Below are 19,875 nucleotides of genomic sequence, written 5' to 3'. Positions count from 1 at the left end.
TTGTGTACCTTATTTCTGATTTCTTAAAATGATTTATGTTTCAAGTTAATGGAACAAAAAAATTGGTATTGTTATTTAAATGAATTGGTGAAATATAACATCACAATTAAGAAATTAGACTAACCATTTATAATACGGAAAAAGATTAATCTTTATACGTAAGAAAAATATAGTTGTCCGCTATTAACTAACAAATGATCCAAATCCACTTGAAACTTTGTGATCGAGTGGTAAAAGAGAGAGATTTGAGATGTCAACACATTTTAGATCGATCCACTGAAACGAAATCATATTATTTTTTGGATATAGACCTCTGTTTTTGGACTATTTACATATTCGATGCAAGAATTTATCAATAGACTACACCGTACTTGAAATTTAGTCTTTACTCTTTACCCTTCTATAAGTATGCATATTCTCAAGTTAATAAAAAACCTCGAACACAAGAGAAGTCAAGAACACAATAGAAACCAAATTTATTCTTATTCTTAACTAACGACTCAGTGACGCGTGTCCCTCATATAATCACCACCACTCTCGTTACACTCATATATATACACTAAACATCATTCAGAATGTAAAATCACAAGAAAGAAAATATAAAACAAAATGGGCTACGAAAGACTCGGACCATCCAAACCAAGTGGTTCGGTCACAGCCACCACAGCTCCGGCTCCGAACGTGAACCAAGTCTCCACGTCAACACAACCGGAAAATACTAACCGGAGAAGAAAGAAGCTTCTAGTGTCGTCAATCATCGTAGCTTTCGCCCTTATCCTCGCCGCCGCGATTTTCGCCGGAGTCCGATCAAATGTCAACTCTTCCCAACACGTCCCAGGGCTAGCTCGGAAACCAAGCCAAGCAATCTCAAAAGCCTGCGAGCCGACTCGTTTCCCCGAGCTATGCGTCGACTCACTCATGGACTTCCCTGGCTCACTCGCCGCCTCCTCCGCCAAAGATCTGATCCACGTGACGGTGAACATGACGCTACACCACTTCAGCCACGCACTCTACTCATCTTCCTCCTTCTCCTTCCTCGACATGCCACCGCGTGTCCGCTCCGCCTACGACTCATGCCTCGAGCTGTTAGACGATTCCGTTGACGCGCTCTCACGCGCTCTCTCCTCCGTCGTTTCAGTCTCAACCGGCGAGACGAAGCCTCAAGACGTGATGACGTGGCTGAGCTCGGCTCTTACGAACCACGAGACGTGCGTGGAAGGGTTCGATGGTGTCGGCGACGGTGGAGTGAAGGATCAGATGACAGATGCGTTAAAGAATCTCTCGGAGCTTGTTAGCAACTGCTTAGCTATATTCGCAGCGAACGGTGACGGCGACGGGAATGACTTTACCGGAGTGCCGATACAGAACAGGAGGAGGAGGCTCTTGGACGTAGGAGACAATAACGTGAAGTTCCCGAGATGGACCAAGAGAAGAGAGCGTGAGATCTTGGAAATGCCGGTGTCTCAGATACAAGCTGATATCATCGTCTCGAAAGACGGCAACGGCACGTGCAAAACTATATCGGAAGCTATCAAGAAAGCTCCTCAGTACAGTAGTCGCCGGATTATTATTTACGTCAAAGCCGGAAGGTAAAAATACGTTTTTATCCTTTCCATTTCGAAAATTCCTCGATGTTTGTGTAATTTTAAACTGTTACGTCCGTGAAAATGATGAAAGTAACATCTTATAGTTGTACGGAAAATGTTAATAATTGCGTTGCGTTACATCTCAGTGATTGTCTTGTTTTTTTCTTTTGGAAGGTACGAAGAGAACAACCTTAAGGTCGGTAGGAAAAAAATTAATTTGATGTTCGTTGGAGATGGGAAAGGTAAAACTGTCATTTCTGGAGGGAAGAGTATATTTGACAATGTCACCACTTTCCACACCGCTTCGTTTGGTAAGGTTTCTTTCTTTGCTCCTTTTTAATTTTACTATTCCTTTTCACTTTTTTAACTTCTTGAAAATAATAGTATTATAGTGATAAATAGTTAAAAGTAATAAAACACTTTTGGTATGGAAAAAGTAATAAAAGACTTAAAACTCAACATCACTATTACAAGTAAACAAAATTACAATGCTTTATAAGTTGAGACTTGTAGATTATGGACGTCGAAAATCACAAGATCTTTCTAGCGCCATAACTGAAAAATTAAAAGAACCTTTAGTGATAATTACAGTCAAATCATGAAAAGAGCTAGATGGAGGTCAACATTTATAATATATTAGTATCGTTTTCGCTTTGAGGTTAATATATATATGTCTCTTGACTATTGATCAAAAAAAAAAAAATTGTCTCTTGACCGAAAAAGAAATGTATATTAATACTTAAGGAAAGGAAATGAAAAAAAATAGTAAGCAAAGTTCTTGGAATCAGATACCGTGAAGGGGGCCATGAGCTAGCTGTATAGATTGCGAAGTGATAGGTTCCAGAGTGTCCGACAGATTCTCTTAAAGCCAGAACCGTTACAAAACTAGTTGTCTTTTTACCACTTGTGTCTATTTTTCATATGGAGTATGGATCACTAAAGATAGCTAGTTTTAATAAATCTTACATACTCGACCAGTAAACAAAGTCAATATTGTAAACAGTAAATTTTAATGTTTTTTTTTGTCTTAGTCATCTTTTCAAGACAAATATTTTTTTTTGAAACATCATTATTTTCTACCGCTTCCGTTCCAAGACCTCCATTGCGCAGAGCCGCAGACTAACTTTAAATTTCCACCAACTTTTTTTCTCACTCACGGTAGTTGAGACCTAATTTGTACGTAGTTATTTGGTACATTTACTTGTTTGTTGTTTTAGAGAAGATCATGATCTCTTCTTCATAAACCATTAAATTAAATTTCAATATAATTAATAATATTCCGTTACTCAAACAAATCCATTTGGTTGTTAGTTTGAAACTTATTTTACAGATTTAAATTTGTTCAGACTTTTAATGCTTCGTAGTTCAGTTACTGTTTTTGTATTGGATTTTCAGTATGATTCTGAAGATTAGTTAGGTAACACACTTACACTGAACCGCACATCCTATGTGGTACTGCCGCTTATCCAACCAAACTCACATGCATGTTGTTGTGGTCTTAATGTGCATTGAGTGCAGTCTACTCTACTCAAATCATACAACATTCTTTGGTAAAACAAAGTTTAAATACATTACACTCATCTAGAACTCATTTATATATCCCACATCCAAGTACGTACATCAGTAAATGCATGCATGTTCCATATATGCTAATTTGTATGCATATTCAAATCTTCATGTAGGTATGTATGCATACTTATATCATATATGCATACGCATCTAGATAGATAAAAAAACTCACATGGAACGCAACCTAAAGTTGGAGGTACGCCGCGCAATTACTGACCCACAAATTGGTACATATATATACACATTCATGATGGGGAGACATAGAAGAGTTGCATTTATTTATATATATAGTTGGATGTAGGTCATTGCTAATATTGTGGTTGGACGCGTTAGAGATCACTAGTTTCATTAACATTTCTATGTAAAGACATTTCTCAAATACTAGTCTTTGATTTTAAGTAATATAAATCCAATTTTTGTTTTTGTTTCAGTTCATTTGTTGAATCTATATTTAGAGATAAACTATTATTGATTTTAAGTAATTACATTGGTTTCTTATGTTTAATAAACTTAGAGTTGTTAAAACACAAAAACATAACTGTGTTTCTTGTTTTGTTTTCCAGCTGCGACCGGAGCCGGTTTTATTGCAAGAGACATAACATTCGAAAACTGGGCCGGTCCGGCAAAGCACCAGGCAGTTGCTCTCCGCATTGGGGCTGACCATGCGGTTATATATCGATGCAATATAATTGGTTACCAAGACACACTATACGTCCATTCAAACCGCCAATTCTTCCGTGAATGTGATATTTACGGTACAGTCGATTTCATTTTCGGTAATGCAGCCGTAGTACTACAAAACTGTAGCATCTACGCACGCAAACCCATGGACCTTCAGAAAAACACAATCACGGCTCAAAACCGGAAAGATCCGAACCAAAACACCGGAATATCGATACATGCGTCTAGGGTTTTGGCCACCCCTGATCTCCAAGCGACCAATGGTACCATCCAGACGTATCTAGGCCGACCGTGGAAGCTATTCTCTAGGACGGTTTACATGTTAACGTATATCGGCAGTCATGTACACACGAGAGGTTGGCTGGAGTGGAATACAACATTTGCTTTAGATACTCTATACTACGGTGAATATTTGAACTCGGGTCCCGGGTCGAACCTTTCGCAACGTGTGAATTGGCCAGGGTATCGTGTCATCAATTCGACGGCTGAGGCAAACCGGTTTACGGTGACGGAGTTTATATATGGTTCATCGTGGTTACCTTCAACTGGGGTTTCGTTCTTGGCCGGATTAAACATTTAGGTAAAGGAAAATAAAATGATTTTCTTTCCGATGCATTGTTTCATTCTTGCGTCCATATATTAATGGACATATATGATTAATCCTTTCCTATACAATTTAACTTTTTAATTGTATGATTTCGGGATATATATATTATTCAATAAGATCGTGACTCGAGGATAATTTACATTTGCAATATTCTTTTCGGTGGTACTAATTATATAATTCGGTGTGATGAAGTAATCGTTGGATGTTCTGTGACACAGACTAGTTTGATTTTACATATATTTTGAATAGAAATATAATGTTTACTTTAGAAAGAAATATAAAGTGAAACTTTAGTGTTTTTTTTTGTGTGTCAATAAGAAGGTCCAGCGACGTCAAATTTTTTGAACCGATTGAATGTTTTGAAAATTTTAGCGAATATCAAACATGCATTGTTTATAAAAATAACTAATTAAAAAGGGGAGAAATGGAGGCGTCGGTGCCGGTACGAACCAATGTGACTGAAATCAATATGGTCACAGCACAGAACCGACACCGACTGTGGGGTCCACGATTTTGGGAACTTTAGTTCCAATAATTCGAGAACCGATTAACTCACTATGCAGCAATAATACCAAACACCAACATGTTCTCTTACGTTATGCATTATAATTCGTTCTGATTTAAACTAAGAAAGTATTATATAACAAATTGTTGACTTAAGATTAGCTACTTATAAATGTAATAAACTATTTTTAAATCTATTAAGGTCGACAAACTAGAGTTTTTGAATCAGTTATTGTTACACCAATCAACTATTTAATCTAATTTTTAACTCTCCTATTGTCTCCAATCAATTGTTGTATGATCCATAGGTGTTTAGTAGATAGTTAATCTACAAGTTAATGTGGCTATACAACTGCTTCTAGATAGCTATTTTGTTGGAAATTCCTTTATTCACGTGTTTAAACGAATATATCTACTGAAATTCAATTCTACTTAATACTTGATTGGTAGAGCATTAGCATAAGCATTATGTTCCTTATTATCTTATCAACATTTAGCACATAAGTATTTAGAAAAACATTTACATGATGCTAATGCTCTCCAAATGCTCTTTTTGCTCAATGCTCTCATTTGGAGCTTTTGGTAGAGCATTTGCAGTTAGAATATATAATTTTTTTAAAAAAATTATATATAATTAATTTATTTTTGTTTAATATTATAAAAAATTATGTTTATAATAAAAAAACAAAATTTGCTTTAAAAAAAATAAAAGTTGCAATTAAATTTTTTTGAACTTTTTAAAAAGAACAATATTTCACATTTAAAGTATAATATAATTTAAATAATTACACGTATCATTCATTATTTTTAATAACAAAACATAACATAATATATATTTATATATTGCATATTATAAAATAAAAATATCTATATTATTTAGAAATAAGTAAATTATATATCACTTATTAATTTTTACGATAATATTATAATTTATTTGTTTTGAATAAATTTTATATTTTAAATAAATTTTATATTTTAAATAAATTTTACATTTTTAAGAAAATAATAATTCACATTTAAAAATTAATTTATATAATTAAATAATATTTATTATTTTTAATAACAAACATATTATTTCAAAATAAATATATCATATATTAACTTTTGTGGTAATTTTAAAATTGCATAGTGTTTCTGCTCAACCAGTCAGTTTATTAAAAACTTTAATGAAAGCATGCAGCTTCTGCAGCATACTGCTTATACAACATACTGCTACTGCTTTATCATCTGCTGTACCAAACGAGGCCTAAGTGGCGTTTCATAATGTTATAAGATTAGCTATGGATCGGATGATACGACGTTGCTGATCTAACCGATGACAAAAAAAAGTTTAGAAATTCAAAAATATTTGGGGAAAATACCAACACAATTTTATTTGATACAAAACAAACCATTTTGGTTATTTAAGGTGCCTTAGTCAAAATTTAATAATTTTTTTACTCACAAAACATGTAATATGATCACCAATTCCCAATTGAGCTTTTCTTCTACACACTTTATCGTTATAATGTATATGGATCGATGATGTGAAAATATGATAAATAAAAAAAAGTAATAAAGAATAAATATGATTCACTAAATCAGTTTTACATACGGAAAAAGAAAGGTTTTATAATTAGAGACATTATATTTTTTGATACATTAATTTTTTTTTTGGTAAAATGTTAAATATTATTACAAATTTTCAAATTTTGACAAACAATACAAATATATCAAATGATGGAAAGAAATAAAAACATACTGTAACAACAGAGGAACATACTGAAAGCAACGGAAACTGAAGCAAATAAGTGGTCTAATAACGAGAGAGGTTCAGACCTACCAATCATGATGGTTGCAGTGAGCTACTAAGAGAGGGGCACCCTCAAACCCTGAATGCAACAGTTTATACAAATTCCAACAAGAGCCCAGAGCTTACCGAACGAAGAATCCAAGCACAAACAAGTCTAAAGCATACCCGAAAATAGAGACCACTAGTGTATAGGAGAAGTCGTAAACTGACGATGCTCTCGTTCAGCATCTTGTGCCAAAGATTACCGCTTTCTACTGACGAGATATGAAACTTGATACATTAAAATTATCTTGGATAAGTGTTCTAGTAACCAATTTTTAGAACAATTATTGTTAACAGATACATAGATCTAAAACCAATAAAAAAATTCAAACTGAAATTTAACATATACATTTGGACAACTATTTGACACATAAACCAAATCAATCATTCTAGTTCAGTAACTTTTTGTTTAATCTACTGCTCATTATGTGCAGCTTATTTCATCTCAAATTTCTTGTTTTAATATCCTTTGTTCAAGAACAAGTTAAAAAAAAAAAATCATAGTAAATACAGTGGATCGCGGCCCACATAAAGGCCCATATGTTAATGGTTAGAAGTTAGCCTTCCTTACTGTCTTTTCTCTATCCCCACGCAGAAACATGGTTATCCCAGTTACCAAACAAAGCACACAAATTCATCATCCCCAAACCAAACCCACACTCTTCTAAAACCCTAACAAGTTCCTCTTTTACCTCTCTCACTGAGGACCCATCATTTTGAACCATGTCGATCGCTAAAGCCGCCTTCTTCAACCACCTGCAAACGCTCGCGAGAGCCTACCGCCCTCGCCTACCGCCGCCGTTTTCCGCCGTCCGTTACATGTCTTTCGCGACGCAAGAAGAAGCCGCCGCGGAACGTCGCAAGCGCAAGCGCCGTCTTCGCATGGAGCCGCCTCTCAACTCCTTCAACAGATCTCATCAACAGCAGCAGCAACCTCAGATCTCTAGGCCTATCCAGAACCCAAACATCCCCAAGTTGCCGGAATCTGTATCTTCCCTCACTGGGAAACGCCTCGATCTCCACAATCACATCCTCAAACTGATCCGAGAGAACGATCTGGAGGAAGCCGCTCTCTACACTCGCCACTCCGTCTACTCCAATTGCCGCCCGACGATCTTCACCGTGAACGCCGTCTTGGCCGCGCAGCTCCGGCAAGGGAAGTACGCGGCGCTTCTGCAACTCCACCGTTTCATCAATCAAGCTGGTATCGCGGCTAATATCATCACCTACAACTTGATCTTCCAAGCTTATCTTGATGTTAGGAAGCCTGAGATTGCTTTGGAGCATTACAAGCTGTTTATAGATAATGCGCCGCTGAATCCTTCCATTGCTACGTTTAGGATTCTCGTTAAGGGTTTAGTTGATAATGATAGCCTTGAGAAGGCTATGGAGGTTAAGGAGGATATGTGTGTTAGAGGTTTTGTTCCTGACCCTGTTGTTTACAGCTGTCTGATGATTGGGTGTGTGAAGAGTTCTGACGCTCATGGTGTTTTACAGCTTTTTGATGAGTTGAAGGAGAAGCTTGGTGGGTTTGTTGAGGATGGTGTGGTTTATGGGCAGTTGATGAAAGGGTATTTGATGAAGGAGATGGAGAAAGAAGCTATGGAGTGTTATGAGGAAGCTGTTGGAGAGAACTCTAAGGTGCGGATGAGTGCTATGGCTTATAATTATGTTTTGGAGGCTTTGAGTGAGAATGGGAAGTTTGATGAGGCTTTGAAGTTGTTTGATGCGATGAAGAAGGAGCATAGTCCACCGAAGCGTTTGGCTTTGAATTTAGGGAGTTTTAATGTCATGGTTAATGGGTATTGTGCAGAAGGAAAGTTTGGGGAAGCTGTGGAGGTTTTTAGGCAAATGGGTGAGTTTAGGTGTAGTCCTGACACGTTATCATTCAACAATCTGATGAATCAGTTGTGCGAGAATGGTTTATTGGCTGAGGCTGAGAATCTTTACGGTGAGATGGATGAGAAAAAGGTGAAGCCTGATGAGTACACTTATGGTTTGTTGATGGATACTTGTTTCAAGGAAGGTAAGATAGACGAAGGAGCTGCGTATTACAAAACGATGGTTGAGTCGAGTCTTAGACCAAACTTGGCGGTGTATAACCGGCTGCAAGATCAGTTAGTTAAAGCCGGGAAACTGGACGATGCCAAATCCTTCTTTGATATGATGGTGAGCAAGCTCAGTATGGACGACGAGGCTTACAAATTCATCATGAGGGCATTAAGTGAAGCTGGGAGACTCGACGACGTGCTTAAGATTGTGGATGGGATGCTGGACGACGAAACGGTTAGAGTGAGTGAAGAAATAAAAGAGTTTGTGAAAGAAGAGCTGAGGAAAGAAGGAAGAGAGGATGATCTGCAGAAACTTATGGATGAGAAAGAGAGATTGAAGGCTGAGGCGGAGGCGAAAGAGTTGGAAGCAGCAGAAGCGAAGAATAGGAGTACGAATATTAGGATAGCTTCTTTAATTCCAAAACAAGAGCAAGAGAAGAGTGATAACGTTAAGATGCTCTGGGATAATAACGGTGTCGCTGAAGAAATCGATGTGGCGGATGTGGTGGCTCAAGGAAAAGAAGCCGGTGAGGTGTCTCAAGGAGAAGAAGCCGGTGTGGTGGCCCAAGGAGAAGAATCAGGTGGATCTAACGGCCAGGCTCCACCGTGCTGATTTTCGTTTGCTTGAATTAATTAGTCTCTATTTAAGCGTAATTAAGGATTTAGTTGGGACAATAAGCTATGATCCACCTTTTGGTATTATGTCAGGTTTTGGCAAAATCATATTTTAAGCTTGCTTCTGCTTTCAATGTTATTACCATGGTATACACTTGATTGTTTGTCCACTACTGTTAACTCAGAGCTCCATTGTGAAGTTTCATAACAATGTGCAGAATCTTACCGACTTCCATGTGTGAAGAAGATTCCAGCTGTTCTTATGATTCTTTCTGTGCGTGGAACCGACAGATCAGTGAAATGAAAATTGCCTATGCGGTATTTAATTTGGAAATGGCTCCCTGTTTTTTTTTGTTCTCAGAACTTGATGATTGCGAACGAAGTTGTATTCAGCATTTGAGTGTTTCGAGCTATCTTACAGAACCGACGATAAAATACATGTGAGTTTTGTATTCAGCAACAGCCAGACAATTTTATGACTAAAACTGTCTTTTTTCTTGAAGGCTCTGGTGAATACAGTTGACCATTTAGGCTCTATTAGGTATAAAGTCAACAACTTTATCACTTCCTTAGAAAAGGTGAAAGAGAAATAACCATATTGTCATACAATGGATCATCAATATTCTTTAAATATTTTGTAAAATTGAATTAAAAGTTTCAAGTCATGAGACCAATAGATATTATTTTATTGAATCAAGATTGATTTTTTTTTTTGAGCAACTGAATCAAGATTGATAGATTACTCGATTGATTGATAGTTCAAACAAAATAGTCATGGATAACTAGAGTGTAATGGACAATATGGCTTCTTCATAGGATGCAGAGGTCGTCTGAAACGTGGCCCACCAGGTACGTTGGGACCCGGTTTTGGATAGTCCATCAGCTTTTCGATATCAACCTCTTCAATCTGTATTATATATATCGCACATTTTTTTTTGGCTCAACTACAACTTTCGTTAACTAACCAAACTGAATTACATGATCTTAACCTCAACAGAGATTAAACCACACACACAATGAAGTGATTTAGTATCACCCAGAAACACATAGATGGATCCTACGCTATCCAATCGATACTCCACGACTCGAAATGAACCGCCTCTTACACCCCTAAAATTAAACCCGAGATACGAAGATCTTGATGATCCGAGAGGGATTAAGGTCATACCTTGTTTAAAATTTGCACAAATCGCTAGTTTCCAAAGATCCGAATGCTGCATTTGAACTAGGATATCAACACCGTAAGGCGGGTCTCAAGTTTTGACCCATCGCTGTTGGAATCAAAGTCTCAATCCAAAGCCTAGAAAACGGAACAAGTACGTACTGCAAAGGTCGGGTCTTGACTGCAAACAAACGTGACCGGACCAGAATTTATGGCTTCCAAAAGTGTGAGCTAGTACCGCCGAACAAAGTAGAAAAGCCTACCACCGGCGCTGGGATGTACCGCTTCACCACGACTTTCACCAAAGTCCACGCCTTCGGTTGACAACTCTGTCAGTGTGAAACTCTGTGTCGCGACGTCTCCGTGAACCATAGAATGTAACCCTTGTTCACCGACCGTAGAACGTAACCCTTGTTCACCTACCGTCAATCCGCTCCTCCAAACATCACACCGCTGCGAACGTTGGTAGATCCAAGGTGGAGGAGGGCTCCACACTGAGCCACGCGCCGCAGCCATGAAGATTCCGCAGCAGATCTGAGAAGGAGAAAATTAGATCTGGCGATATTCTTCAACTCTAAAAGCCGACCTTCCCTGTCTCAGCTTCTCCACATCCTCGCCGCTTCTCCATAGATCCACCGTCTGCTCTTCTTATGATCCCGAGAAAGACCTTCGATTGAGAGTTGGTGAACACAGAGTAAGCTTGCATATCGGAAGGGATTGGACAGAGACAAAGGAAGGCATAAAGAAAAGAAGGCTAAAGAGGAGAGAGAGTGCCTCCGGTACCGGCAAACCACCGGACCGAAGTTAAAGGTCTTCTTCTTTCTGGTTCTAGTGAGGGATCGTAACTTGATTTATTTAAAGAAGGCAAATAGTTATTAGGATTAGTTATATAAAAAACAAGGAGATAACTTTTTGGAAGAAAAATTTCTTAGCATAGACCTAAAATTTTTTTTATCATAAATATAAATCTTAAAAATAAAAATGATCAAAATAGACTTAAATGTTTTATTAAAAAAAGTAAATATACACTTATACTCCTGAGGTTAATTAATCTAGACATTAGGGTTTAGAGTTAAGGAGTGAGGTTTATGATTTAGGTTTTAAGGTTTAGGGTTTAGAGTTGAGTACTGGGGTTTAGGGTTTCAAATTTTTAAAAATAAAAAAAAATGCTATTTTGATTCTATTAGTTTTTGATATCTATTTTTATGGTAAAAACTTAAAAAAAGTCTATTTGAGAAAATTGCCTTTTTAAGAAATTGGGTGGAATAATTATAAAAAAAAATAATTCACTAATTAACTAAAATCACACCCTTTCTCTTCCTATCTCTTTGTAACCTTTCTCTACAAAACTAAATTCATTTTTTTTAGTTATTTCACAAATAAACTCTTAACTTTTTCTTTTTGCCGTGTTTGTTAAGTACAAACGAACTAATAACATGAATTTGAAAGATGGAAGAAAACTGCTCACAATCTTTTGCCACTTTTTCTCGAGTTTTTACAACTAAATATGTAAATTAAACATTTTTATTTATTTTATTGCTTTTTTACTAAATTATTTTATTGCTTACCTTGCCGAAGGAATATTGATCAGTATGAGTAACTCCATGGCCATCATTAAGCCCTAAAAAATGCAAGATAAAAATATAATATATATTTTGACCAAAAAAAAGATAATATATATGTGTTGTTTATATTTATACAAGGTATATATTATTGACTCGATTGGTGATATTTTACCACAGTGGCACTGGCACAACGTACACCTTCTCTTGCATACCAATCAATGAAGCAGTAAAAGAATTGGTGTATGAATGGCACAACTGTTTTTTTTTTATTATTGCATTGCTAATATATCTGCTATTACTATTCGTAATGCTTGTAACTGTATAATCATCTTGTTTTGCTGTTTCGTACCATAATCTTTTATAGCTGTTTACTTTACTAATCATACCCATTAATATATTGATCTTGATAACATTTGTTATTTAACTTGTGTCATATACATGTAAGAATCAGGCAATATCAAATAAGCTCTTAAATTATTTTGTATAGCATAGAAAACTGCATCACTTTAAACTAAGCAACGTACTACAATTTTGTTTTTGGTAATTAAAATACTACAAAACATGCTAGTTGAATACATGTATTTCTTGTCAATCTCTCCCAAATGACGATTTTTTTTTTAATTAATTTGAACATTGAAGCAAAATCTTATATTATTATAATATTTATACCTATATTAATATTATATATTATTTTTTCTATGAGTTTTTAATTCTTCTTAAAGTAAAGTGTTATCCATATTTGTTAAAATGAAATTACTTAATATTAAATATACGTAATGATTTAAATTGTATGGATTTCCAAAATTAAAAATTTATAAAAGTTAAAGAAAATAAGGATTTTGCTATTGTCTCGACCATATTTAACAGTATTAACTTAATTTTACATATTGGATTTAAACATCAGTAGATTTGATATATTTATTTATGAATTTTATTTAAATTATTCAAAAAATGTAATAAAAATAAATCGTCTTAATTAAATCTTAATTATGTGTTACATTATGGTTTTGTTAATTTATTTTGTGATTACCTGAAGAACTAAATGGTAACAGAAGCAAGAACGAGATGAAAACCACCAACTTCATCATTTTGGATGGGGGGATCCCTTATGTGAAATGAATTGAAAATAAAATCTGGGGCAGACTTTGTATGATAACGCCTAATCGATCAATAGTGAAGTGAAATGTTTTCTTATATGTTGATGATTTTGGAGGAATATTTAGAAGTCTTTGACAGAGATAATGTCCAATTATAGCCTTCGTATATCCCATACATAACCAATAACTTGATAAATCAGTCGCAATTAATTCTGAGATCTAGCCATCAATCTCTTATATATTAATTGAGAAGCATTACACCATTTATTTTTGTAACCACATTTCTTCACTAGAATGATTGTTAGAATCCTTAAAAAAAATATATTGGTCCATCTAAATATATAATATTTTTTTATTAAAATAACCATAAATACATTATTAATGTGCTTCATTATTTTCTTAAATAAAATTACGGAATTGTCTAATGTGGCTAAAATATATATGACAATTAATGATTGTGAATAATAAAGATTTGATAAAAATAAGTGTATCTTATATTATATTTATTTAATTTTAAACTATTAAAATAAATTAAACAACCATATTAACCATATAATAAAAATTTAAAATTTTCTTTATATGTTATAATTTGAATTTTTTAAAATGAGTATAAATTATTAAAAATGTTAAAAGTCTCACATTCAAATTTTGTGATCCATGGTTTAAATTTTTTGTTATGATATGATACAAATGATTAAAAAATCATATAAGTCGAAAGTCTCTTTTAATAAGTATTAAGATTAAAAGATATATATATATATATATTTAAATTAAATTATATGCCATATAAAAAAACAGATTAATTTTGAAATTTAATTTGAACATTTTTTTTGATAAAACATTTGAAAAAATATTGACAGCTTAATTTTTAAAAATATTATAAATTAATTAAACTATTAATCCTACAGTAAAAAAATTGTTATCAGTAATTTACTTTTTTGCTATAACATATACAAATGATTAAAAATATGAGTAGAAAGCATCATTTAATAAATATTAATATTAAAATATATAACATATATGTTACTATTATTTAAATTTAATTATATATCATATCAAATAGAAAAAAATATTTTTTCGATTAATAAAATTTATTTATATGTTTGCACCAATTTAATTATATAGGTAGTGGTTACTCACTTTTTAATTATGTAATATATATTAATTATTTCATAATATGTTAAAAACATATAATACATAAATAATTTATATATATAATTTTCATCCCTTAACCTAGTCAATATAATAAAATAGAAACACAATTGAGACCTAATATTAGTATAGTGTGTGATATTACCTTTTTCTGGAGAACTGCGTGTGTTACTACCAAATTTAAACTTTTATATTAATTATGTTCCATAATATGTGCATAGCAACTTAATTATTTAATTAATTCAACAAAATATTCAATATTTTTAAACAAAAATAAACAAAAATATATTTATACAGATTTTTCTAAGATTGCAATTTCATAAAATTTAACTATATATTTTAAAAGCAAAAAAAAAAAAAATTATTTATAAATATTAAAACTTTATAAATATCTAAATAAGTTAATAATTGAGTTTTTTCAAATATGACATACAATTTCAAGTCACGTATAAAAATAACTCATGTTTTTTTGAAATTGTTTTCCCTATTCACCCTAGAAGCTCGAGTTATTCACGAAAATGCCACTACTTTTTTTTTTTCATTTTTTCTAAAATGAATCTTCTACCTTTTTAATCCTCATCTTCACCAAGTATTTACAATATTGTCATTGTCATCAATACATAACCACCATGAACAACCAATTTGGAATTCTTAATGCATGAAAGTTTCGATTTTTACTCTTTATATATCTCATTACTTATGCACACAAATCACATCTCTTTCACCCTCTCTCTTCAAATTCATCCAAAAAACCAAGATTTTGATTCCAAGCTTTGTAAGTTTCATAGAGACATTGAAGCTCATGATTCGTGATCATGGACGACTTGGTAGCTTTTGTAGTGAGGTTTTGGGTGCTTGGAGAAGCTAAGCAAGTCATCTCACAAGTTCAAGGTATGAAATCATCTTTTGTCTTAGATCTGTTCGCAAAGACTTTCAAAAGACTTCGGGAGACTTTCAGAAGACTCCGGGAAGACTTTCAGAAGACTTCGGGAAGACTTTCAGAAGACTTCGCTACATATGTTCTCCATCGAGAAGACTTCCCTAGAAGTCTTCGAATTTTCCTTTATTAAGAAAAAAAACCCGAAAGATCCCAAATAAGACTTCTCGAGAAGTCTCAAGAAGTATTCTCGGATAAACATGTTAGTTTTGCAATTGATCGAAGTTTGTTAGAAATTTGACTTTTTATAGAAGACTTCTCGGAAAATCTTCTCGGAGAAAACTTCTATAGAAGTCTTAGTCTTCTGAAAGTTTTTTTGAAGTCTTCTCACTATCGCAAGAAGTCTGAGTGGGTAACTTTTGCAATTGAAAAATAATAGTAAAAATTTAATATTAATGAGAAGACTTTGATTGAGTCAAATTTTATTCCGGGTTTTGGTCAAACCTTTGGTTACAAGAGAAGAATTCTATAGAAGTCTTCTCTAGAAAAGTTAAATATTGTCAATTGCAAAAGTATCCCAGGTAGTCTTCTTGCAACAATGATAAGACTTTCAGAAGACTCATATAAAAGTCTTCTTCGAGAAGACTTCCCGAGAAGTATTCTATAAAAAGTTAAATTATTAACATACTTCAATTGCAAAACTAACTTGTTTATCCGATAAGACATACTTCTCTCGCTTTTTGAGAATTTTAAAAATTCAAAAGTAAACCAATATTTACAAAGGAAGACTTCTCAAGATGTCTTCTAAATGGAAGACTTCGTAGGAAGTCTTCTACGTCAATGTTAATAAACTTTCATTTTTTTCTACAAATTAAAATGAATTTTTAATATATTTTTATTAATTCATGTGTATTAGTCAATATTGGGGCTCATGGATGAAATTCATAACTTATTTAGTGATAATTATGAGATTTCAAATATTTATGTTTACTAATGTTTCTAGCTATTTTGAGACTTCTGGAGAAGTCTTCTATGTTAGATTTTTAAGAGTGTTAAGTAACTTCAAAGTATGTTTTTAACTTTTAAAAGTGTCAAGTAACTTTAAAAATATCAAATCATATGGTTTAATGTGTCTTTTTATATCATAAGATATAATTTTTTAATTTACATGAGATTTAAAATTTAAAATTTCACTTAAAATTCAAGTTTGATCTTTGTGAATTGACTAAGTTTTCTTGTGAAGTCATATCTCTTAGTTTTAGTAAATTTGACTAAGTTTTTGCGTTGTTGTGTTTTGTTTTGAGTGGATAGAATGGTTAAAAAAATTCTTGGTATGTTTGTATCAATAACTTCAGTAATACCAAGTACTTTTGGCAAAACATCAACATATTTACCAAATTCTTTTGATTAATATCTCTTCAAGTTTACAAAAGAATTCACAACTAAAATAATACACATACAAATCCTGAATTAAAAGTTTCAAGTCATGAGACCAATAGATATTATTTTATTGAATCAAGATTGATAGATTACTCGATTGATTGATAGTTCAGACAAAATAATCATGGATAAATAGAGTGTAATGGAGGATATGGCTTCTTCATAGGATGCGGAGGTCGTCTGAAACGTGGCCCACCAGGTACGTTGGGACCTGGTTTTGGATAGTCCATCAGCTTTTCGATATCATCCTCTTCAATCTGTATCACAGTAAAACTTCTATAAATTAATATTCAATAAATTAATAATCTTTATAAATTAATAAATTTCACCGATTCCAATTTGGACCAATTGAAAATATAACACAAATCGATAAAATAATAAGATAATAATTTTTTAGAAAATTCTATATAAATATATGGTCCCACTAAAATTATAAATTAATAAAAAAAAGAAAGAACCAAAAAAATTATCAAAAACCTTTTTGCCTCTTTTTAGACTTTCGATTTCGACAAAGTGTCATGAATTACTTGTTTGATAGTCCTAATCCTAGTATGTATATTAAGAAGAATTCACTTTACCCTTTACATGTATACATATTTTATATAAATAAGAACATATTATTATATTTTTTGTTTTATATTTACAATGTAATTATCTTTATATTTTTTTAACACTTAATATATATTTGAAGAAATTTAGTAATATTATTTCTAAAACCACATTTAAGTGCTATGTATATATTATATACACTAAATAATATAATAAAATTAATATAAATGTCAAATTTCAAAAAATAAAACTAATGTATATACACTAAAATTAAATATATTTTTTATCTTAAAATAAATATATCTTAAAATAAAAAATATAAATAAGAAAACTTCTGTAAATTAACATTTCTATAAATTAATAAAATTTCAAAGTCCCAATATTATTAATTTATAGAGTTTCTATAATATTGCGCCACCAATCATTTACATAACTTGATTTATTTAAAGAAGGCAAATAGTTATTAGGATTATTAGTTATATAAAAAACAATGAGATAATTTTTTTTTCTTTTTTTTGTTTGTAACTTAAGATAATTTTTTCTTTTGGTCCATGATTTAACAAATACAAGAATAATGTAAAAATGGAGCGCCATAGAAAGTAATAGCTTGTTAAGTACAAACGAACGAATAGCATGAATTTGAAAGATGAAGAAAACTGCTCACAATCTTTTGCCACCTTTTTCGCGAGTTTTGACAATTAAATATGTAAATTAAACATTTTTATTTATTTTATTGCTTGTTTTGCTAAATTATTTTATTGTTTACCTTGCCGAAGGAATATTGATCAGTAAGAGCAACTCCATGGCCATCCTCAAGCCCTATAAAATGCGAGATGAAAATATAATATATGTGTCTTTTTATATTAATACAGGGTATATATTACTGACTCGATTGGTGATATTTTACCACGGTGGCACAACGTACACCATCTCTTGCATACCAATCAATGAAGCAGTAAAAGAATTGGTGTATGAATGGCAGAACTGTTTTTTTAATTGAATTGCTAATCTATCTGCTATTACTATACGTAATGCTTGTAACTGTATAATCATCTTGTATTGCTATTTCGTACCATAATCTTCTATAGCAGTTTACGTTACTAATCATACCTATTAATATATTGATTGACATAACATTTGTTATTTAACTTGTGTCTATACATGTAAGAATCAGACAATATGCTGATATAAGATCTTCCACTATTCATATAAACCATTTTGAAGGTTAAATAAGCTCTTAAATTATTTTGTATAGCATAGAGAACTGCATCACTTTAAACTTAGCAACGTACTACAATTTTGTTTTTGGCAAAATACTACAAAACAAAATACTACAAAACAATATGCTAGTTGTATAAATGTATTTCTTGCCAATCTCTCCCAAATGACGATTTAAATTTTTTGATTTTAATTAATTTGAACATTGAAGAAAAATCTTAGTATAATATTTATACCTATATTATTATTATATATTAATTGTTCTATGATATTTTTTTTAATTCTTCTTAGAGTTATCCATAATTGTTAAAAAAATTTACTTAATACTAAATATACGTACTGATTTGAATTTAATAATTTGTATGGATTTCCAAAATTAAAAATTTATAAAAATTAAAGAAAATAAGAATTTTTGTTGTTGTTTCGAATATATTTATCAGTTTTAACTGAATTTTACATATTAGATTTTTTATTAGATTTAAAATCAGTAGATTTGATATATTTATTTATGAATTCTATTTAAATTGTTCAGATAAAAAATGAAATAAAAATAAATCGTCTTAAATTAAATCTTAATTATGTGTTACATTGTGGTTTTGTTAATTTAATTTGTGATTACCTGAAGAACAAAATGGTAACAGAAGCAAGAACGAGATGAAAACCACCAACTTCATCATTTTGGATGGGGGAATCACTTATGTGAAATGGGTTTGAAGAAAATAAAATCTGGGGTAGACTTTATATGATAACGCCTAATCGATCAATGGTGAAGTGAAATATTTTCTTATATGTAGATGATTTTGGAGGAATTTTTAGAAGTCTTTGACAGATATAATGTCCAATTTATAGCCTTCATATATCCCATACATAACCAATAACTTGATAAATCAGTCGCAATTAATTCTGAGATCTAGCCATCAATCAATACAATAAAATAGAAACACAATTTAGACCTAATATTAGTATAGCATGTGATATGACCTTTTTCTTTGGACAACTGTGTGTGATATTACCAAATTTAAACATTTATATTAATTATGTTCCATAATATTAGCATAACAACTTGATTATTTAATTAATTCCCTAAATATTTAATTATTTTTAAACTAAAACAAATAAAAAGATATTTATTTAGACTTTTCTAAGATTGCAATTTAATAAAATTTAACTATATATTTTAAAAGTAAAAAATTCATTTATTTATAAATATAAAAAATGTATAAATATCTAAATAATTAAATAAATTCGTAATTATTATACATTAATATTAATTTAGTTTGACTTATATACACAAGATAAATTTATAATATCATATATATAAATTATAGAATAACTAAATATTAAATTTCATAATAAATATATTTAAAT

At 31.9% G+C, this 19,875-nt stretch overlaps 2 protein-coding genes across 2 annotated transcripts; both read left to right on the top strand.

Moving 5' to 3' along the window:
* Positions 1-448: 448 nt before the first annotated feature.
* LOC106447685 (probable pectinesterase/pectinesterase inhibitor 34) lies at positions 449-4,578 on the top strand. Its single transcript, XM_013889671.3, has 3 exons — positions 449-1,589; positions 1,761-1,897; positions 3,719-4,578. The coding sequence occupies exons 1-3, from the start codon at positions 610-612 to the stop codon at positions 4,414-4,416; spliced, it is 1,815 nt and encodes a 604-aa protein (XP_013745125.2). The 5' UTR covers positions 449-609; the 3' UTR covers positions 4,417-4,578.
* A 2,818-nt stretch (positions 4,579-7,396) lies between these two features.
* Positions 7,397-9,586, top strand: LOC106447671 (pentatricopeptide repeat-containing protein At3g49240, mitochondrial-like). Its single transcript, XM_013889650.3, has one exon. It carries the CDS (start codon positions 7,505-7,507, stop codon positions 9,443-9,445), a length of 1,941 nt encoding a protein of 646 aa, XP_013745104.1. The 5' UTR covers positions 7,397-7,504; the 3' UTR covers positions 9,446-9,586.
* The last annotated feature ends 10,289 nt before the right edge of the window (positions 9,587-19,875 follow it).

The sequence above is a fragment of the Brassica napus genome, chromosome A1, assembly GCF_020379485.1.
Source record: "Brassica napus cultivar Da-Ae chromosome A1, Da-Ae, whole genome shotgun sequence".
NCBI lineage: Eukaryota > Viridiplantae > Streptophyta > Magnoliopsida > Brassicales > Brassicaceae > Brassica > Brassica napus.
The sequence above is the reverse complement of the archived record's forward strand: the minus strand, read 5'-3'. Positions and strand labels throughout refer to the sequence as shown.